The sequence below is a fragment of the Prosopis cineraria genome, unplaced genomic scaffold, assembly GCF_029017545.1.
Source record: "Prosopis cineraria cultivar Desert tree isolate PC_DT_omini unplaced genomic scaffold, ASM2901754v1 PC14, whole genome shotgun sequence".
Lineage (NCBI taxonomy): Eukaryota > Viridiplantae > Streptophyta > Magnoliopsida > Fabales > Fabaceae > Prosopis > Prosopis cineraria.
Window position 1 is genome coordinate 23,617,778 of NW_026555345.1, and position 23,468 is coordinate 23,641,245.

General features: G+C 32.2%; 2 protein-coding genes across 7 annotated transcripts; one reads left to right on the plus strand and one right to left on the minus strand.

Moving 5' to 3' along the window:
• Nucleotides 1–1,570: 1,570 nt before the first annotated feature.
• LOC129292021 (T-complex protein 1 subunit epsilon) lies at nucleotides 1,571–5,660 on the plus strand. 2 transcript variants are annotated; one of them, XM_054929513.1, is made up of 9 exons: nucleotides 1,571–1,950; nucleotides 2,694–3,066; nucleotides 3,195–3,543; nucleotides 3,700–3,832; nucleotides 3,968–4,020; nucleotides 4,380–4,482; nucleotides 4,806–4,972; nucleotides 5,041–5,154; nucleotides 5,245–5,660. In XM_054929513.1, the coding sequence occupies exons 1-9, from the start codon at nucleotides 1,752–1,754 to the stop codon at nucleotides 5,413–5,415; spliced, it is 1,662 nt and encodes a 553-aa protein (XP_054785488.1). In that variant the 5' UTR covers nucleotides 1,571–1,751; the 3' UTR covers nucleotides 5,416–5,660. The 2 variants fall into 2 exon arrangements, with proteins under 2 accessions (XP_054785488.1, XP_054785489.1); XM_054929514.1 differs by having other exon boundaries at nucleotides 1,572–1,950; nucleotides 2,694–3,012.
• Nucleotides 5,661–15,656: 9,996 nt separating this feature from the next.
• Nucleotides 15,657–19,832, minus strand: LOC129293132 (ultraviolet-B receptor UVR8-like). Of its 5 annotated transcripts, none has more exons than XM_054930935.1 (7): nucleotides 19,575–19,832; nucleotides 18,727–18,765; nucleotides 18,370–18,616; nucleotides 17,879–18,228; nucleotides 17,387–17,788; nucleotides 16,837–17,224; nucleotides 15,657–16,206 (listed from the first exon to the last, which is right to left on the minus strand). In XM_054930935.1, exons 3-7 carry the CDS (start codon nucleotides 18,553–18,555, stop codon nucleotides 15,964–15,966), a joined length of 1,569 nt encoding a protein of 522 aa, XP_054786910.1. In that variant the 5' UTR covers nucleotides 18,556–18,616; nucleotides 18,727–18,765; nucleotides 19,575–19,832; the 3' UTR covers nucleotides 15,657–15,963. The 5 variants fall into 5 exon arrangements, with proteins under 5 accessions (XP_054786910.1, XP_054786906.1, XP_054786911.1 ...); XM_054930931.1 differs by having other exon boundaries at nucleotides 18,335–18,616; XM_054930936.1 differs by having other exon boundaries at nucleotides 18,727–18,782.
• Nucleotides 19,833–23,468: the final 3,636 nt, after the last annotated feature.

A 23,468-nucleotide genomic window follows, 5' to 3' on the forward strand; every position in this document is an offset into this window, starting at 1 on the left:
TAATAATGGGTTAAATCTGAATGGTCTATACCCAAATGGGGTCCTCACACATTGACTCTATTTGACTAATTCTACAATATTCTTATATTTTAAAAGAGAATTACTCTCAAGTTTTATTCAATACAATTAATTTCTCATAAATTTTTTGACAACTGAGTTTGGGTTGTGTTGTCATTTTTTCAAGTTTAGTTATCAATGAATATGAGAGTAATTAATTGTATTGAGTAGAATTTATATGTAATTCTTATTATATTCTAACGTAAAACTACATTCAATAAATATTTTTTTAGAAAACATTTTTAGGAGAGATACTTCTAATTGAACTTAACAATGTTCAAATTTGATCCAATTAAATAACCATTAGAAACCCTTTGAAAAAAATATTAATATTTAAAAAAATATTACACATGCCAATGGCTAAAGTCAAAGGAAAAAAACCCTTTGAAAAAAAAAACCCATGAACACGCAACCATAACAAAGAAACTAACAAGCAGTATAAATGGGCTTCATAATCATTTAAATGAATTAAAATGAGATCATATGATATTTAATTACCAATAAACAAAAAGTATCTCAACCAGTCTATTCCTTCCTTCTTTCTGCAGCAATTATCATAATCCATATCAAAAATTTTTCCAGCTGGTAGACGTGCAAGTAGATTCCTAGACCAAAAACATATAGCTTAAATTAAATAGAGAAATTTTTAGATGAACCCGGTATACCATGTTATCCATAATCTATCTAATAAAAACATAATATTTAAATATAATTAAATAAAAATTATTCTAATATTATTGATAATAGAGTGAAAAAATGTAAGAAATTAAATAAATTTTTTTGCTGAAATTAAATAGGCATTTTATTAATTATAAAAATAAAGTCATTAAAAATAAGTATAATTTTATTGAATGGATGATGGATGATGGATGATATGGCACACCTGATCCATTCAAGAATTTATCGCTTCAATAAATGTTATTTATGTAAATGTTCATGTAAATTTATACCACATTAACTGGTTGTCATGGCTAAAGTATATTTTTTTGGTCTTTTAACTTTATATAAAATTTTAATTTGATCATTTAATTTTGTAAAGTATTTTTTTTAGTTTTTTAATCCTAATATCATTAATTTTAAATAATTTTTTGTGTGTTAATTATTGTCATATTGAAAACAAATTAAATATAATATATCAACATTTGAAAATATTTTATTAATATTTAAAATTTCAACATAAAAATTTTTTGAGATAAAACTAATAATGTTAAGGTTAAATGATTAAAAAAATACTTTATAAAGTTAAGGGATTAAAATGAAATGTTATGTAAAGTTAAAAAATTAAATATATACTTTAGTCAGCTGTTCACATAAAATTAAATGATATCATAATTATTAAAATATAAATACAAATGAAGATTCTGTTTTTCTTTTTTGCCAAAATACATATCAAGATTCAAATTTTTATAATATATATTAAAAAAATTAATCAGGACAAAAAGGAGAGAACATGTATTTTTTCAGGTCCAGCAAGCCGGGGCCCAAATATATCAATGTCCCTCAAAGCTCCGATTCGAGAGTCGAATAGCGAGGGAGTGAGAAGAAACGGACCGATTCGTGAGGCGTTAGGGCTTTTCTTTCCCAGCGGAACACATTATCGTTCACTTGCGGTGCCTTCCCAGAACTCGCACAACAACAGTGTTTGCTTCTGAGAGGGGCGTAACAGTGAAAGTGATCGTCTTCATCTTCAAGTAATGGCGTTGGCTTTCGACGAGTTCGGAAGGCCCTTCATTATCCTCAAGGAGCAGGAGCAGAAGACCAGGTTGAGGGGCCTCGATGCTCAGAAAGCCAACATTTCTGCCGGCAAAGCTGTTGCTCGCATTCTCAGAACCTCTCTTGGACCCAAAGGCATGGACAAGATACTTCAGAGCCCTGATGGCGATGTCACCATTAGTCAGTTCCTTCTTTTCTCTTTCTTTACTTTTATTATTTTTGTTTTTTTCCTGTCTTTTTGGGATCGATTTTGCTTACACCTAGAAAATATACTTTCTTTTCTTTTCCTTTATTGGGTTATTTTGGTTTTGCAATTTCGATATGTAACAATGACTTCGCCTATTTGTATGAGTTTGTAGTTGCAATGTTATTTGTAATCACAGTTCGGTGGTTTCCTTAGAGATCTATGAGTTATACGAAATGAAATTGTGACCATTGTAGAAATGGTGAATTTAATATAGTGTTACCTCTAATTTGAAGTTGGAAACCACTAAGATATTGAGAACATTAGTTCTTATTGGTTTCATTAAAGCTACTACTGGCTAAATGATTCATTAACCTTAGAATTCAAAGTGATGTGCTCAATTTGGATAATTATCCTTGAGGAAGAGTAAGATGAAGTTTCCTAACGTGGCAGTTCAGCTAATTTTGAATAGTCAACGTGTAGTGGCAGCGCCCATTCATTTGATGTCGTTTAGTATGCCTCTGAGTTAGTAATTACCTAAGTTTGATACCTACATCCCTATCTTGGGATGGATGGCTGTACTTTGCAGACCCAAACTGAAATTGAATATTAATTTGACATTTGAGATGGTGAAATGGATTCTCCATATTATAAGATTATTTGCAATTCATGCAAGGTGTGTGGCTTTGCATTCTTATTGCAACTGAGATTCCTGAACAGTGATATTGTGAGTTTACAGCCAATGATGGTGCAACAATCTTGGAGCAGATGGATGTTGACAACCAAATTGCAAAACTGATGGTTGAATTATCTAGGAGTCAGGATTATGAGATTGGTGATGGCACCACTGGAGTTGTTGTTTTGGCTGGAGCACTTCTTGAGCAAGCTGAGCGGCTGTTAGAACGAGGAATTCATCCCATTAGAGTTGCTGAGGGCTATGAGTCTGCATCCAGAATTGCTGTTGAACATTTGGAGCGTGTCGCTCATAAGTTTGAATTTGGACCAAGCAATCTGGAGCCTCTGGTTCAAACTTGTATGACTACCCTCTCCTCAAAAATGTGCGTACAGTTGATTCCATTTTGTGATACTTCATGGAACCATGAACCGAATGCGTGAGATAATTGTTGCTTTACACTAAATAATAATAAATTAGTCATACATGTATGTGTATTGATAAATTAGTTATATTATTATAAAGTGGCAAATTTTAATAGTAGAATCAATCATCTTGATTTTGCAGTGTGAATCGGTGTAAGCGTAGCTTGGCTGAGATTGCTGTCAAAGCGGTTCTTTCTGTTGCTGATCTGGAGAGAAAAGATGTTAACCTAGATCTAATTAAAGTAGAAGGAAAGGTTGGGGGTAAACTGGAAGACACAGAGCTGATATATGGAATTCTTGTTGACAAGGATATGAGCCATCCACAAATGCCAAAGCAAATTGAAAATGCTAAAATTGCTATCTTGACTTGCCCCTTTGAGCCTCCTAAACCAAAGACTAAGCACAAGGTTGATATTGATACAGTGGAGAAGTTCCAAACATTACGGAAGCAAGAGCAGCAGTATTTTGATGACATGGTTCAAAAATGCAAGGTAGCATTTTATTATCAATCCCATGATTTTTCTGTCAACTTTAGGTTTTGGCTGATATATAAATTTTCTTGTTTAACAACAGTAGCAACTTTTGACTTTTTCTTGCTAGAATTTGTTTGGATTTTTATAAAAGGTAACATTTACTCTTTTTTGTAGGATGTAGGTGCCACTTTGGTTATCTGCCAGTGGGGTTTTGATGATGAAGCAAATCATCTCTTAATGCACAGGAACCTGCCTGCCGTCAGATGGGTTGGTGGTGTAGAGCTGGAATTGATAGCAATAGCAACAGGTTTGGTTTATTTAAACTTCTAATGTTTCGAAGATATCTTCTTTAAAATAACTTAACTTTATTTATGAATGAAACCATTTCTATAGTATTTATCTATTGGCCTATGTCAATATGATGATCTGTTTGTTGATGCAGGAGGAAGAATTGTGCCTAGGTTCCAGGAATTGACTCCAGAAAAGTTGGGAAAGGTATCGTGTCATCCATTATTTGTCAATACTTGTTCCTTTTTTGTTGTTGGAAATAGAACTTGTTTTCTTTTCTGTTCTGATGTCAATATTTTTTTCATCTTTTTATTGGGGGGAAACTGATACACCTTCCACTCGTTATTTTTACATGTTGATTTTACATGCATATGTGAGGTAAAGTTGTTGAAACTCGTAGGAGACACCTTTCCCCAGAAAACTTGGTTGAATTTCCTAACTGTGGTATCATTTTTCCTGTCTCCGTTGTTGGGTAGGAATGTTAGAATGTTGTACACCAAGAACTCATTCTTTATGTGCATTTGGTTATAACCTACATTAATTTGTGATCTTATCTTATATTTAAGGCTGGTCTAGTTCGAGAAAAATCATTTGGTACAACAAAAGATCGAATGCTGTATATTGAGCACTGTGCAAATTCAAGGGCTGTAACAATATTTATTCGAGGAGGTGAAGACATGTACCTATTATTGTATTTCTATCTGACTGGTTTATATTGTATTTCATTTAGTTTTGATTAGCCATTATGTAACGAGTTACCTGTTTGGAGAAAACAATTGAGTGTCAAACTGTTCAATATTCCAGTTGGTTTTGGATTTTAAATCTCATTCATTCTTTGTATATATGGTCCTGTATTATTGGCCTTGCCAATTTGAGTTCGTGGGTTGAGGCTTTGAGAGTGCAACTTCTTTAAGATACTGTTTACCAAGGAGTGATTAGTTAGTTCTGTACAGCAATCTTGACAAACTAATGGAAGCTGTCTATTTTGGTAGGTAATAAAATGATCATAGAGGAGACAAAAAGGAGTCTTCATGATGCCTTGTGTGTGGCTAGAAATCTCATTTGCAACAATTCAATTGTATATGGTGGTGGCTCGGCTGAGATATCTAGTTCTATTGCCGTGGAGGCAGCTGCGGACAGATATCCTGGAGTAGAACAGGTTTGAGATTATTGTTTTTGCTAATTGTAATGCAGTATTAATTGCTGACAATTTCCTTTCTCCTGCAGTATGCTATCAGAGCATTTGCCGATGCACTGGATTCTGTCCCGATGGCCCTCGCTGAAAATAGCGGTCTCCAACCCATTGAAACTCTATCGGCTGTGAAGTCTCTGCAAATAAAGGTAAATCAAGCATGATGATTGTTTTACTTGCACATGTCTGTCAATTTCTGGATTCTTGAATATGTTGTAGCACTAACTTCGAATTTGCAGGAGAACAATCCCCACTTGGGCATTGATTGCAATGACATTGGCACGAATGACATGAGGGAGCAAAATGTCTTCGAGACATTGACCGGAAAGCAGCAACAGATTCTGCTTGCTACTCAAGTCGTCAAGATGATACTGAAAATTGATGATGTTATTTCTCCTTCTGCGTACTGATTCATTAGTTGTAACTCGGTATTTCTGATGGGTTGATTTGGTTTCTTAGAGCAGGAGACTCATATGGTTCCCCTGATTAAATTTGTATCATGGATTTTGTCTTGGCTTTGTGTTGGAGATGCTTGACCTTTTTTCTTTTGTTTGATGGTCCCATTTTTTAACCTTGAAAATTATGGATTAATTTATTGTCGTTCTGAGCTTGTAACAGTCGACAACAGTGGAAATGAAGTGGGCTTGTTTTTGTTGGTCTCGCGTGTTACTATTGTTTCAGAGTTTCGATTCCTCACATCTTACTTTTATTGGATTAGTGGTTTGTACTATCCGTTTGATAAATGTGTTACTTTTTGTAGGATTTATATTTATTGATGTTACTTTTTTAATTAGAATTATCATATCTGACATTTATAACACCAAGCTTCAATTTCACAGTTCTTTGTGCCAAGCGGATGTTAATCTTGATTTTCAAGGATCGGTGAGTCTTATATTTGGTAATTTTATTTTTCATGTATTGAGAAAACCAAAGATTTTAAAACTAAACTTGTAATTAAATCAGATAAGGCATTGGTTTGTGGATTACTGATTAGAAACGTGATTGAACAAATTATAATTGAGTATTATTTCTAATTTTGCAAGTTATATGTAACATTACAGGTAAGATTTTATAAAATATCATCCTACAAAAATAGATTTATAGAATGAGTTTTAATAATTTTGTTTTTATTATTAAATATCATTTTATTAGTACGTAAAAATTGAAAGGTAAAAAAAGAGGGGGGTTGTTTTCTTTTCAAGTTGGCAAAAATGTGATCATAGCGCAGGACTTCAAAAATATAATTAAAAAAAGTTAATTAATATTTTACAATTTTAAAAATAAAAAGAAAATGAGTTAAGAGATATAATATTTTATGATGTATATAATTATTTTAAATTTTATAGTCTTATTATAAATACACCCCCCAACCATATTTCTTATACATTTTTCACGAGTCTTCTTTAATGTTAATAATGTATGGATATGCATAAAATATAAGGAGAATTGCATTGAGAGCTATTGGAAGAGAATTTATAACATGAAAGGCCTATGCATTTTGAAATTAAATAAAGGGCCAAAGTCCTTAAATATAATTAAATTATATAAATCAATTACCTAAATGCCCATAAGAAAATATATTAGCAAAGCTACTTGTGTCCAAGGGTGGGCAGATGCACCCCTTGGAATTTTAGAAATATACATATAATTAATGTTAGAGGGCGTATATGTTTTAGTTGTCTCTCTCCCTGGTGTTCTAATTTTGCACCCTCTAACGTCTAGTCTCCACTCCGTCTTTTTTTTTTTTTTTTTGAGGGGGGGGGGGGGGGCCGAGGCAAGTGGCTGCTTGGGTGATTGATGGGAAATTGGAAGATATAGTTTTTTTTTTTAATATTATATTTGTGATACTTGTAAAATTTTGAGAAAACAAACATTTTTTTATATTTGTTGTTTAAATACTATCTTAAATTTGTATTTTTTTACTTTTTAATTAATTGAATATTAAAGATACTCTATATATATGTTAAAATATGATTTACATTAAAGTGAAATTGTCATTAGAGCTTGGAGGAGGAATAATCTTTAAACAATATAAATCTAATTTGTATAACAATGAATTAAAATAAATTTTAAAAAATCACTATCAAAATCAAGATCATAATAAGATACATAATTTATATATAATTAAAATTAATTGTTTAATATTTAAATAATATCATGCCCCCCTTGGCTAAAGATCCTGGCTCCGCTACTGCCGATTACTAGAGTTCTAGCACTAACAAAATAATCAATAGTAGTCAACTTTAAAAACTAAAGAATAGGGGTCCAAGGGAGTTTGAACCCAAAATCCTATGCTTCTCTAAAATGTTAAAGACCAGTAAGCCAAGTAATTCTTTAAAATACATAATGCAAAATAATGTAAGTTTTGTTACCAAGCATATCCATGACCATTATTAATTCTTGACATATTGTTCAAATTTGAATAAGCATTTGTTAATATTTGGATTTGGCTTGTCAACATTCAAAAAATAAGTTGTTAATTTTCAAAAGCCAACTTGTTCATTAATTATTGACAATATGTATGTGTTATAAGTTTTGTTCCAAGCATTTCTGTAACATCCTAGATTTTAAGCTTTGACAAAAATTAAGTGCTTACAAAGAGTAAATTGGTAAATTGAGTAAATTATGAGTTAACAGTGTTTTTAAAATACCATCTAAGTAAAAATTCAAGTAACAAGGTTAGGGTTTGTTCAAACCCTAAGTAAAAATTGAAAGATTGGAAGTAATGTAAGAGGAAATTTGTGTTTATTTAAGTGTTTGGGTGTTAAGTAAAATTAATGGAGTGTGATAGAAGTGTTAATGGTGTTAAAGTAGAATTCTTTGTATAATAAGTACCTAAAATTAAAGTAAAAATGAGTTAATTGGAGTGAGAATTGATGATCAAATGTTTAGTCCCTAAGGACTAAGGGATATGACTGGTGGCATATCCACGGCGACCTAGTAGTAAGAGGTAGTCAGGCTCTTTTACTAGATCAGATACCCCCTTTGTTGTTGTCGAATTTTATCAGCCAGCTACCTTTTAGGAAACCTAAAGTTTCTCCTTTGTCTAAACAGCAACTTTCCTTGAAGTCGAGGCATGACTTTGTTCAAAAGTTACCCAGGGGAGATGTATAGATTAAATATTGTTCGAGTATTGTTACGCTAGTAGACACTTATGGAGCTAGTATTTGACCACATTAACTCTGTTAGTGACAAAAGGATTGAGGTAATCGAATTATCTAAACTTTCTATTTGTGTGTTTGGATAGTTGTGTGGATTTGCGAAAGCTATGCTACTATTGTTTTGGACTAGTATATTATTATTATAAAAAATGATTGAAATTTAAAAATTTTATGTGAAGTGGAATGTGTATCTATGTTGACACATTTGGGATTTTGAAAGATTTTTACTAAAGCCTAAATTTACATGTATACTTGTGAAATCATATGATTTGGTATAGAAATAAATCGTTTGAAAAGAATTCATGTTTAAATGGCTATATGTGTGGAATGTTTGAGCATAATAATTGTGAGAGGGTCCGTGTTCACTATAGAGTTATCAGGGGACATTGTTTGAAATCCATATGGTACATTGACACCTTGAAAGCCCCGCTGTACAATTTTATTATTGTTTAAAAGTTTCAGTACTATTTGGGATAGATTGGGCATATGACACCCCAGGTATTCGAGGAAAAGGGAAATTTGTGGTCCATAATAGGTGAAGGCATTCTTGGTTGTTGCCTCCTATAATTGGTGAGCTTGAGCTGGTTCAGTCACATAGACCTAGTTCTAATGAATTGTAGCCCACAAATTCAATCGGATGAAATAAGGAAGATATAAGGCGGTGTGAGGATTATGCCTGTGTTATAGCTGTATAGCCAATGTGCATGATATATGTTGATTAAATCACATGTTTTTGCCACTTCACATACCTATATATTGTTCTTCCAAGTAAGTTGCTAGTTTAGATTATTTAGTTACTGAGTCATCGATTCATTCCGTAGTTATATTTTATAGGTAAAGGTTTCGATAGAGGCAAAGAAAAGGAATGGGCTATGGAGAACTGAAAAACTTAAGTTTGTATGGCTCTTCCTCTTCTTTTGATAATTTATAACAAATATTATATGATATTGATGCCAACTTGGGATCATGTTATGTTTTGGGGCTACTTGCATGAGAATATGTGATTTTTAAGGTATCTCATCATAGAGAAATGTTATTGTAATGCAATTAATGTAAGAGGTCATGACACTAGTGCAAATAGTGTGGTGATGGTGTTTGTATGTGTTAGTGAGTCTAAGAGATTATTAATTGTGATTAATTGTTACCCTTTGAATTATTATGAGAAATGGGGTTTTGATGGTCATATTGTATTTGAAATGTATGTAATGACGTATGATTGGTTAATTGGGTTTTTTGTGGTCCATTTAAATTGGTTCAAGTGGTGTTAAGCTTATTGGATTAGGTTAGAGAGTTGGGACACTCTTATATGTGTTTTGAAAGGAAAATGGACAATTTTATGTTCGGATATCCAACTTTTAAATGATTTAGTGTATGGTTGTGAAATTATGTCAATAGCTAGGTAGCTTAAATAGCTACGTGTGGATACTTGAATTGCTTGAATTGGACATCAAATGGTAAAACGATGTGCTTCGAAAATTGGTCTTAGAGTATTGTCATGATAGCTGGGGTGTGCTGCAATGTAGGGTGTGTGCGCCGTTGCTCACTGCATAGCAAAGGGCTACCCACTTTGTGCCATTTGCCATGGTGGATGATATATGAGCCGCGGCGAATGGAGTAGTTTGGCAGATGTCTAAATTGCTCTCTTTGGTGCTTAAATGTAATGTTAATTTGTTTTTAAGCTTTCGCTATTTCTTTGCACTTGTTTTAAATTATTATTTGAGCTTAAACATCACTTCAAAAAGGGTTTCTTGAGATCCAAATATTTCAAACTTATTTTGTTAAACCTTTATTTATGATCACTTATGATAAGAAAATAATTAATCTCAATTATCATAATGATGTTGTGTGTTTTGTTCTATGTCCTGACAATGTTAAGGTGAACATTACAATTTTCAAATCCATTATTAATTTTGGACCAGTATTAATTTTAGATGTATTGTTATTCAAATCCAAACAATTACTTGTTAATATTTAGACTAACTCGTCTATAATAAAAAAAAAATAAGTTGTCAAATTTTTAAGATCAACCTTGTAAGGTCTCCCTTATTAATCTCCAATTAACTTCAAAATCAAAGAAATCAAGAGGCTAACCTAAAAGATTTCCAAAATTGTAAGTCTTAGAAAACAAAATCTCAAGTTTACAAAATTTAAAACACTTCAATATACCATCATAAATTCAAAAATCAAAGTAGAAAGTGTACATGGAACATGGGATTTTAAACAAGTTAAAGCATTTCCAATATGGTGAAAAATAGCAAATGCTGTGACTTGTTGTATGTGTGTCGCAACACATTTGCCTTTATGCCATATGTTGGGATGCATTACCTATTTTTTACAGCATTGTTGCTATTATGTGATAGCAATTGGGGCGAACTTCCCATGTGCCCCATTTCATAGTGCGACAATTGATTAAGCGATTTAGGTGTCTATAAAAAACTTTTTTCTAACTCTAGCTAACGGCACTAGTTTCACAATTAAATTATTTCACAGTCAAAAATTGAACACTCATTTCTCAACTTACTTCTTTTCATAGCTTAAACACAACTTGGGCGTCCTAATTTTGTTCCAAGTGCCAAAAGCTCAAATTACCTTGGACCACACTCAGTAAACTATAATAGACTTGTATAATACACCATGTCTTACAAATAACATATCTAACACATTTTCAATGCTCAAAACTTTAATTGAAAAAAAAACAAAAAGGGGAGCCTCAATAGCTTAATCATTCATTAATCATTATCAATCACATGCAATATTCATCTCTCACTTATATTAGTATTTTAGCTCTTTTCCAAAATTCACAATAAGCACATACATAACCTAGGGCCTAAAATGTATAATTTAACTTAACATTTACATAATGTAAGTAAGTAACCATGAATTATTCTAGTTAGCAATATTAAAGTAAATTATACACATAAGTAGTCAAATTGAATGAGGCTTGCAATTTATGATAGAAATTCTAAGTCTCAGTCTATTTCCCTCCACTTTGTCCCAATGAGCTAGCTCTTATAACATTGAAGAGAGAGAGAGAGAGAGAGGTGAATATAATTACTCAATAATTAAAATATGTCTAACTTATACCAATGAATGTCAATTAATTTAGATGTAAGTGGCAATTCATTATCATACTTATGTCATTTTAGCATGTTCAAAACACACATTTGCAATTTTCATCATTAATAGCATAAATTCATGAAATGACAACACGATAGCCAATTTTTCATATTAATATAAGAGTAACTACATGTTTTCATCACAAGGTCATAATACAGGCAACCATGTGTCCTTTTATCATAATATACATGATCACGCCTCCCTTATATCTTCTTTTTACCTTTGACATAAAATCATGGGATATTACATACTAGGATCATCTATGTAATGAGAATACCCTAACTAGTCACGGTATGAGAAGCTAACTAGCCAAGATTGCTTAAATAGCTTGTGGATCATGATTTTCTCCAAATCTCACACTTGAGGTGTCTTTCTCCTTAAAGTAGTTTTCTCGTCGAACAAATAAAAACTAGAGTAAGTTCAAGTCCCTTATTACACAATGAAATAGTCTCTTTTCGAACAAATGAGACAATAAGTATAAATAAATTTTAGCAAACCATCAAACTCCAATAGTAGCCTTACCATGTAGATTTTAAACTCATTACTCTCTTCCTAAGTAAACTCCTACCTCTCATGATCATGCAATGCATAAAATGAGATATTCCTTTGTATGCAAAATACTCAATTTATAAGCATACTTAATATTATCATTATACTTACATCATATATGATTATCATATAAACACAAAATAATAAATCATTAAACACCATATCATATTACATTATTGAATTCCACAAAACATCTCGTTGAACTCCACTTACCAACATTCATTGAACTCTACATTTTACACTAGTGCTAGTATTTCAAGTAACCCAGGCTCAATCCAGGTTGGGTTTATTCGGATCGGCTTGAAGTATCCTACCCTCTTAAAAAAGCCCATATAGTCAAGGCTAGCTCTAAATTTTTTTAGCTAAGTTTGAGCTGGCTTGTCAAACTTAGCCAAAATTATCTACTCTACATATATAAACAGTCAAAAATTCTAAAGGTTGGGCTCAATTCAGGCTGAGCTTATTCGAATCGAGTTTAAAGTATCATATCCCTTTAAAAAAAACCTATATTGCCAAACTCAGCTTTGACTTTTTTCAGATGGGTTCGAGTCAGCCTATTAGGCTTGGCCTGAATTACTAGTCTATTTTACACATCCACATTTCATAGAACTCCATACGATTCATGTCATTAAATTCTCCAAATTCATGATGTTTGATTTTCAAATATTTTATGTTGTACTCACATTTCAAATAATTTCACACATTATAATGTATAAATTAATAAATCAATTAATACACAAAAGTATAAGAGAGATTTTTCCTGCTTACCTCAAACCTTTAAGAGGTCAAAGGTTTATCCCTTAAATACATACTTTTAAAGTTTTTTCAAAACTTGAATGGTACCTATAATTGATTAGTTTAAAATTAATCACATTAACCATTATTAATATCATTTTCAAGAAAATTTTCAATATTTAAGTCAACAGTTTTAACTCTCATAACTCAATCTCCTCATACAAAAAGGTACCTATAGGATTTATTAGCTTTTTCTAACTCACATTAACTTCGTTGAACTCCCAACTAGCCATTAATGGCTTCACATTGCTCCAACCACCTTATTTATGGTAGAATTTGGAGCATTTATTATCTCATAACTACCAAAACTCATAATGCCATAAATTTTAAGTTTAAATAACTTAAACAATTCCTACTAATTCTATTTAAGTAAATGGTTTCGGATCATAGCCTTTATAGGCCAAAAGTTATTTTTTCTAATAAACCCAAACTTTCAACATCAAGAAAATATAAGAGGAGGAGAGGGAAAGAGCTTAAGAACCTTACATTTGATGGTTAGAGGCTTAGCATTGCTCCTAATTCCTCAACTTTGCAAGCCCTAGTAGAGGAAATCTCAAGCCTTTCATTTTTCTCCTTCTCTTTCTCTTTCTTTCAGTCTATTTTGCATTCTTATTTCTTTAAAAATGTGATCATGCATCGTGGCACATGCACTACACTTCATAGTATGTGGTATAGAGAAGAGATCCTTGCATTCTGATGGCTTTTGTACCGCGGCATGTGGCACAGAACCATTCTCCTTTGTTTTTCTCACTTTTTGACTTCGGGTGGCCCGATTTTGCACTAAACTCAATCCTAGGACTAAAATCACAACACATAACATCCATTAGCTTTATGTAACCACACACCACACTAATTACTTAATTAAACTCATTTACTCAACTAATTAGAGGTTAAATTTTTCAGGATGTTACAAACTTATTTCTTAATTATTAACAAGTTATCAATATTATATTGTATCGATTGTGACAATTGAGGAATTTAGATGCATGTAGGCATCAACAAGGAGAGAGATGGTGGATGGTGCGATGACAATGATGATCTGATGATTCTAATCCCATGAAGATTATTGTAAATTGTTGACCTCCTCTAAATAGTAGGTACCATGTGAATATTCTAATTGTTTTCTGAAAAAAAAAATTGATTGGAAGAGTATTCATTTGTTATTTTAACTAGGGCGTTCACGTTCGATTTGGTTTGATTTTGGATAAAAGTCAGACCGAACTGAACCAATCAGTTTGGTCATGGGTGAAACTTGATCGGTTTCTATAGAAGTCGGTTTAGTTAAGGTCTGAATCAAGTTTTGATGAATTTATTTGACTTTTCCCCCCTTTTTTCCTGTTGTTATAATAGCTGGTTTTTTTTTAAATTGATTTATGCATTGTTTTCTCTTTTATTGTATAAAAGGTCCTTGCTTATCTCATGTTTTATTTCAATCATAACATATTTATGGAAGGTCTTTGAACCTTGATTAATCACATATCTTATACATACATGTTCATTCTTTTTTTTTTTCATTTTTTTCATTTATTTATCTTACACCTTTATTTATTTTTTGCAAATTAATTTTATAATCGCAAGCAACAAAAGATCAAAATAATGATGGTGATCAACTAATCATTTTCATGATTATATTAAATGTACTATTTAAATCTTCATGGAAAAAATTCATCACCAAATAGCAAGTAGCAAACTTACAAATATCTCAAGTCTAAGTATCCAAAATTCCAAATATATGCTATTTAACATTAATACTTATATTCATAGTTCCATACATATATATTTAAAACATAATATTGATCTCTCAATGTCATAATATCAACTTAAACTATACCTATTGTTTATTATAAACAAACTGATATATTTAATTACAACTTATTCTTAAACAAAAAAGAGACATTAATATGCTTAAAATTATCCAAAAAATCATTCCATGTCAAGCATCAATCTATGATTATATGAGGCATAACAACTAAAACGAAGGAAGAAAACAAGTCAACACAACTAAAAAAATATTGGATTGGGTCAATGGGTTGGGTGACTAGGTGTTAGAATTAATTAGATAGATATTATATAAACAAATATTATTTGTTAATCAGGCTTGGTTCAAGTTCGATTCGGTTTTTAGATCTCACCACCAAAACCAAACTGAACAAATCAGTTTGTATGTCATAAAAATTGAAGTAAACTTAATCAATGGTTGGTTTTAGTTAGTTCATTTCAATCAGTTTTAAACACCCTTAATTTCAACCAAGTTGTAATATTTCTTAAGAGAAAAAAAACTAGAACAAATGTTTTGCCCAAAAATAATTAGATAAATATTTCTTCGTATAAAAAATGTAGGACATTTTTTGTTTTTTCAAGCTATTGTTGATTTAAAATATAAGACATTTTATAGTTTTATGAAATATTTTTTTTCATCATAGTGTTGATTAATGTGTGTTGAGTAATTATTAATGAAAAATTGTGAGTTTTAGTCATGGACAAGAGTAAACTTAAAAAAAAAAAATCAATTTTTCATAAGACTTTTAAGGGGAAAAAACCTAGAACAAATGTTTTGCCCCCCAAAATACACTAGGTAAATACTTTGTGTCAATATTGTAGGACATTTTTTTTAAAGTTATTATTGATTTAAAATATAAGACATTTTATTGTTTTTAACAAATATTTTTTTTATCAGTATCGATTAATGTGTGCTGAGTAATCATAAATGAAAATTTGAAGGTGTTAGTTGTGTAAAAGAGTAAAGCATTAAAAAAAAAAGATCAAATTTTCATAAAAATTAACAAAACATTAAATTTTTTTAATGTACATTTTATAATAACTAATTTAATTTTTTTTTAACTAAATGATATTTTATTTAAGCTCGTCGAAATTGGTTCTCATTTTTATCCTCCGTCCAAAACTGGATATTAGGCCAGTTCCCAATCCAATTGATTGGATGTTTGTTTGGATTAAAAATCCAGCTGAGTCACCACCTCGGCCATGAAGATTCCTTACCGTGCAAGTAACATTAGTTTTCAAGACCACAATGAGAATAAAAGGCCAATTTTAACCAAATTGTTGCTAAGCAAATGATCTATAAAAATAAAACCAGCATGAAACAACAAAAGCAGTAAATGAAAGCTTCAACAATGTATCAACTATCAACAACTAGTTGGAGCCTATGAGTAATCATATCAACAATCATAGTGCAGCACCATGAGGCCCTTGTTAGCTGTTTTCCCTACCATACTCCTTTCATGATGCTTTCTTTAATTCCCAATTTACAGAATGCTAAATGCTAAACCATGCATTGTGACCATAAATTAGTGGATATAATATATGACCCACAGAAATTTAACTGAGATCAATATCAACCCTCTCTGGTTTTCCCCTCTCAGTCTGGTTCGCAGTGAGCTCGATTCCTAGCTGTCCTTTATCCCCGGCACCAAACGCGTATAGCTTGCCTGATTCGGTGAGCGCAAAGGTATGGGCGTTCCAGTATATAGAGTTGGTCAGGCTGATCTGAACCACCCTTTCATTCTTCTGTTTCAGTGATGTTACAAGCTTTGGACTTAGAACATTTGAGTGGCCGTTGCCCTGTACACGTACAAACATTGAATAGATGAGCAACTTAGCAAAGTCAATATATTATTGGCAAACAAGGAACATAACTTGTAATAGAATGTGTCAATAATAGCAAGTAAACAATATTACAATCTGGTTTTGAAGCTACAATAAGATATACAGTCTAAAAAAGAACTTAGCAATAATGTATAATGTAAACTTGAATTTCGTTATTAGAAATCATCTACTAGTCTACAATTGGTTGCTTGGATCAATTGGCTAGAGGGTTGATCCAACTTAACCAAAGGTCTTGCGTTCGAGCCTTAGGTATGCAGTAGCGATTATATTCTTGATAAGAGGTCTGCCCTTCAAAATGGTGCTTGCAAGTTGTCAACTGGATCACTCTAGGTTAAAGACCTAAGATACCAGAGCTAAAGTAAAAATCGTAGACTAGTCTCACGAAGAGAAGCAGATTATATGTAAGATTTCTGTCCTCAAGATTGTGTTTTCTCACCAGTAGATCTACCTTGAGATCCAAACTCTAATATTTCACCCAACAGTAAAGTGATAATCTCAAAGTGCATCTAATGGTGAGACTTGAAAGGTGAAGCTCTCCATAGAATCATCCAAGAACATACAAAAAAGTGCAAAAGCAAAGCAGACCTGTCCATCATCATTTCCGGCGTTATGGCCAAGACTAGAAGATTCTCCACAACCAAATGAATACACATCACCATTGTCGGACACTACAAAGGTTGTGTAATCTCCTGTAGCAACATGAACTGCTTTGACATCGCTCAACGCTTCCACCACCTTAGGTACTGATTCACAATCTTCATTACCATGACCCAAGCAGCCATAGCGGCCCCATCCCCACGTGCAAACACGGCCGTCCTGCCCCACTATAGCAGCATGCCACGCACCAGCTGCAACTACCATGGGTTGAAGATTTAAATTCTGGAACTGTTCGATTAAACGAGGATACTTCTCATCAGTTCTTGAACCATGTCCAAGCTTCCCACCTAAGCCACACCCAACTGAGTACACTGACCTGTTATGTATTCAAGAGAGAATCATGAGATCAATAAAACTCAGCTATAAGTAATAACAATGATCTAAACTACATTCATCAGGTTCTCATGCAAGAACACGAAGATGTCAGAAATTCTGTATAAATTGACAGTCAAGGTAAGGAGTCACAGTTGGAACTCACATTCCACTAGGTTGACATGCCAGACAAAGTAGGTAGCAGTATCCAGCAGCTATTTGCACAACTGGTATGTGTTCAAGAGCTCCTAACAAAGGATGGGGTTGCTTATCATTCAGATCAGTATGATGACCGAGTCTCGCATCACTGCCCCAAGAAAATGTATAAACCCTGCCTTCTCTTGACAACACAGCTGTGAAGAAGTTTCCAATCACAGCTTGAACCACGAATATGTTCTTCAAAGACTCAACTAACAAGGGAGTTGTAACAATCTTTGGTCCTTGAGCTCCAATCTCAGCTTCCCCAAAGGAGTCTTTCCCAAAGGCATATACCTGCCCAGAATCACTGATTAACATTGTCCTCCCAGCCCCACAAGCTGCTTGTATAATTCGAATTCCTTGCAACGATCTGCAAAATAATGAAGCTCTGTAAACATTTAATCAACTATTGACCTTCCAATTAAGCTGCAATGAGTTAGATAAGGCCAAATGAACTAGCCTGATAGGGCAAGGTCGCCATTGCTCTTCAGTAGTACCATGCCCAAGTTGTCCTGAATTGTTGGAACCGAATGAATAAACAACCCCTTTTGATGTCACAGCAATACTATGACCAGGACCTGCTACTGCCTGTGATTTCTCCCTCCTACTACATGCTTCTCCTGCAAGCAGAAATCTCAGAACCAGTTTCCAAGAATCTCCACATATTTGCTTCAATTCTTGCTTCTGTTCTGTTGTCATTGGCCGAAAAATGGCTCTCTTTTGGCACATGTCGAATGCAGCAATCTCTGACAGGGACAAACTAAAGTCGGGGGTAAAGTTTGCAGGCTGTCTAAAGAAGGAGCATGTTGCCTGCAGCATCAGCAGCCGCATTCAAAATGGAACCAGCATTTTTAATATTAGTATCGCCATTCAAGAACAACTTCAAAATTGAAATGCAGACAAGTATAGCACTTGCCTCTAAATTAGCAAGGTCTTGAGGATCCAAATTACATGTTGTAAGGACATGAAGTACAATGGAGGGATTAGCGGACAAGGGAAATTCTCCAGGACTAGAGTCCCCATAGCAATGGCGTTGTTGTCGTTCAAATGGTGGTAGAGGTGAGGCAACAATGGCAGTAATTGGCTGGTCAGGAATGTTATGGTATTGAATAGCAGGGGTTCCGCTAGTTGTGGCATCCATGGGCACTGCTGATCTTATGCAGTGCCCAAAACTTTGCAGAAGAAAAGGTCTAAACTTCTGGGAATTATGAAAATTGTGCAAATTTTATTACTACATTAATTTCTCAATTAGTCCAATTATAGTATCTGAAACTCTAGATATTCTTCCAACTTGCAAAAAGTGTGTACCTCAAAATATAATTGACTAGCAAATCTCAGGTCTCAAACCTACAAAGAGAAACATGCTAATAGAAACTCATTATGTGACACAAACGTTAAAAAGAGAGGGGAAAAGAAAAAAGAGAGAGACACACACACAAAAGAAACAAAGAGAACTGAATTACAAGGCAATCTTTCACCATCTAGTATATTAACTAATAAATTTAATGCACCAGATGGCATACACTTGGACCATGGAAGCGGAGAATCAGAAAGCCATATCATCCCACAAAAAACCACTTGAAAAATCGGAGCCAGACAAGAAAATCAGGAGCCGTGGTTTAAGGCAACTTTTAGTTTATGTAACCCAGAGGAAGGAAAAGCTTGAAAGATGGAAGGTGAAAAACGCTGAGGCAAGGCGAACCATAAACGGAAACCTTGAGAACAAGTATACTATTCCAAAACGATGGGATATTCTATATCCAAAAAGGAATTTCAAAATCGGAGTCGTTAAGTCTAGTCTATTCATTCACGTGAAGTCATCATAACTCGTTGAAGTAAAAAGATCCCAATCAAAACGAACCAAACCAGCAAAATCATCCTCCATGGCTGAAAAACCCAGAAACAGAGATTGTAATTGCAATCGGCTTTGCAATCAATATTTCTGGAGGGAAAAGCGAAAGAAAACCACTTTTTTTTAGCTTTTCCCAGATCAGAGAATTGTCGGTGATCCAATCAACAAGTATACTTGTTGAAAACGCAACCAGAAAAAGGGCATTAGAAAACAAAAAATCTAAATCACAGGCTTAACAAGTTAGCGATAAGTGGATTATGATCGTTAACAGATCGAGGCATAAAAAACTCGGAAACGTGATTACATATCAGGGGCATCCACGATTCCTGAAAATCAGTCAGCATCCGTCAACGATTGCACAGAAATTCACGTTTTTCTTAACCAAAAGCAGCGAAATTTGGATCATTAAACAGCAGCAAGGTGGGTGTTCGATTAATGTCTATATCTATTAATGCATGTATGTATACAGACAAGTGAAAGTGAGGGTGTTTGAGTTTCAAGGAGATCAGGAGGAGAGAAACGAAGAGAGGATGGAGGGTTTTGTTTCTTGTCTTGTGTGATGTGGGTGGATGAATTGAAAAATTCTAGCTTTATCACGGGAAGCTTCTCTCTCTCGTTTCTCAGAGGTGATGATGACGTGTAATTTAGGATGAGCATTATTTACACGCAAGCATTCCCTCTCAATTAGAGAAAAAATTACTCATTTGGATTTCAACGAACAAAAATGGAATATAAAAAAATTAATTAACAGAATATGATTATATATGGATAATATTTTTTAAAATTGATTTTGATAATTAAAAATGTTTAAATAATTTTTTTAAAATCAATTATAAAAGCTCAAGTGGAAGGAAAAAAAAAGTTCAATTGATAATAATTGATTCTCAAATTCAAAAATAAAAATTAATTATTTGATACTTATAATTTTAGCTTAATTATAATTCAATTGTTAAACTTTGACTCATTATAACTTTAGACTATGAGAGCTCTCAATCATATGAATAGTTCAATGTGCACATTGGCACCTAAATGTGGATCATCCAAAGTACATTAGCATGGCCCCTAAATTTTTGACTCGATTTTAAATCAATTTTTAAATTTTAACTCTTACAACTTAATCCTTATATTTTTAATCATTTAAATATTGATCCTTATATCTTAAAAAATGGAATTATAAAAATTAAAATTATGTTAACATTTATTGTTGATATTTTAAATTACCAAACACTTTTAATCTTTAGAAGAATCAATATTTAAATGGTTGAAACTATAAAAACTAAATTACAAGAAGTAAAATTCAAGGACTGAATTAAAATTGAATTAAAACTATAAAAATTGAGTTATAACAAATTAAAATTTAAAAATGAGTTATAATTTAGTCAAAACTAGAGAGATCAAATAACTAATTTTTCTTTAAAAAAAAATTTGCCAAAAGAAATTTTATAAGGCAAATGAAATTTGAAAAAATTAAGGGTGTTGGATAATATTTTCCAAAACTATAGTTTTGTAGTAAAAATTGATTCTATACATATATCCAAACAAATCTCACATCATTTTAAGAACAAGGCTAATATATTTAATATAATTTTATCCAATCAAATTAAGACATGTAAACTTTAATATGTTAATAGTATTAATAAAAATTTATTATAGAATAAATAATTTATCATAGATACACATTTTTGATTTAATCAAAAACAAGCATATTAAATATATAAAGTTAAGTATGAAAGTTTTTTCTTTTAAATTCGTGTTTAATTAGAAATGGGTGTTGGTCCTAGGATAACCAAGTGTCATCGTCTAAATACCAATGTAAAAAAAAAAAATATATATATATATATATATATCTATATATATATATATTATTGTGAGAATTATTTTTAATTTAACCTTACAATATTTCAATCTAACCCAATTATATTATCATATTTTTTTTAAAAAAAAATCGTTTTGATTATCTCTTTCTTTCCATACTCTTCTTTCTCCTGAAATACATTAGTACATATTTTATTTTATTTTTCTCTATTTCAAAATATTATCTGTTATAGGATTATCCAACCAGAAATGGAAGGGAAGGGAAGTGCTGTGAGAAGAAATTCGTGAGTTGGATCATTTGCTAGTCTTCGAATCAATCCAACAATTCCTATCACCAAGAGATGGCTTCATGATTGATTATACAAATTGTGTAGCATTCTTTATTGAGGTCAATCTCATTATCTCACACATCCAGTGGAACTTTTCCCAGTTAAGTAGGTCAATAACTTCCATATTTAATACTAATAGAAAACAGTAAAATAGAAGATAAGGACATGGCAAATAATGTTCGGTTTGTATTTTTTTTTTTTTTCTTCCAAAAAACCATTTTTTAGCTATAATGATTATGCAATTAGAGATTTAGGTCAAGTTAACACGTGTTTTGTTTTTATAAATCTAGGCTTTGGAATGAAGTGTATGTGTGAGTAAACAAGGAAGCATCAGACATGCGATGCGTATTAATTGGCTTAACTTGAGGGCGAAAGGTAGTTTTGATCAAAACCAATGCAATATCAAGCGAACTAAAAGTCTTTTTTTTCTTGATATGGTTACCTAAACAAAGCAAATTCAAGTATTATTAAGCTCGCTTGAGAGTAGCTTTTATTGTTAAATTTATTTGAAGATAATTCTTTTAAAAATATTTTCTATATTTGTATATTTAAATTTCAAAATTAAAACATTATATTTGAACGACAACAATTCTTATTAAAATCAACATCTGTTTATAGCACATTATAAGTCTTAAATTGTGTAAAACAAAAAGTTTTTTTAACATTTGAAGAAAAAGTTTAAACAGGTTTGGCTCAACGACTCGCCAAGATCAAAATATATCTTTAAATTTAATGAATGCTTATAAAAGTGCTTATACATTACCCATTAACAACCATAATTTTATAAATTATGAGTGAAATTTTATCAATTAAATCAACTTTTATTGGTTGAACAAAAGGTTTTCTTTGTCTTCAAGATGGGAAGAGAGTGAAGATGAGGGAGGTAGATGAAGAGCATCTAATGAATTCATGGACAGACAAAAAGGAATGAGTGCTTTGTTCTCAATCATTTCATCATGTAAGCCTTCTTCATAGCCTTCGTAGAAAGAAATTAAGTAGGATCTGACATTTGTCCGAACGTAAAGCCAAGCTAGTTTCCCAAACATACGTAACTCGCGCAATTGATCAAATCCGATTGTTATTAGTATCATTTTAACTGGATCACGCAATTTACTCCTTTTCAATCCTGGCCATCAGCAACTGAACTTTCATTATTATCATATAGACATAATTTCTTTAGAAATCACTTAAACAAAATTATTTTATACACGTGTTTAACGATCATTGGTTGGATGTTGGATTTTTCCACCCCAAAAATACTAACCCCTAGTGGCTTCTGACATAGAACGTTGACTAAATAACGGCGGCGTGATAATCATGCCATTAAATAAAACCAATTTTTGAAATTGACGTCTCCTCGTCTTCTTATATATTTCTGAGGCAAAACTATTGGAAACAGTAATACATCAACATAACCAAAAAAATTAAAAAAAAAACATAAAATACAATGCAGTAAATCATGTTGGGTACCAGATAAAATTAAATGACTATAAACATATATATTATTAGTATGCAACAATCGATATAAGGAACATTTGTGAAGGAGAGAGAAGTGTCCGGCAAGTTTTTTCATGCTTAGTTTTTGCATTCATCACATGATGATATCATCAGAGTTTTTATGAATCTTACTCTATAACTCTCTATCTTGATTACTTGACGTTGCAGTTACAGTATACACAATGTTTTAATTATTGTTAACATCTATTGAGAATTTTGTTCATATAGATATATATATATATATTTAAACATGATGTATTAAGACCGATATGGCTCTGTGTTTTGCTCCCAATTTAATGAACAAAGTTTATTTTCTCTACCAAGTTGAGCCTAGTTCTAAATAAAATAATCGTGCGCACATTCCTTTATTCTCAGGCACAATATGGAGAACCCATGTTAGCACGTTTATTTTAAATCCTCTAAACATGAAGCTCATATTTCATGCCTAAAATAAAAAAGAATGGCAAACAAAATTTAAATATATAATTTATTTTATATTCTCTCTCTACTCTCCTAAGGCATGACGCTTTCAAGGGGAAGAAAAATACAACACATTG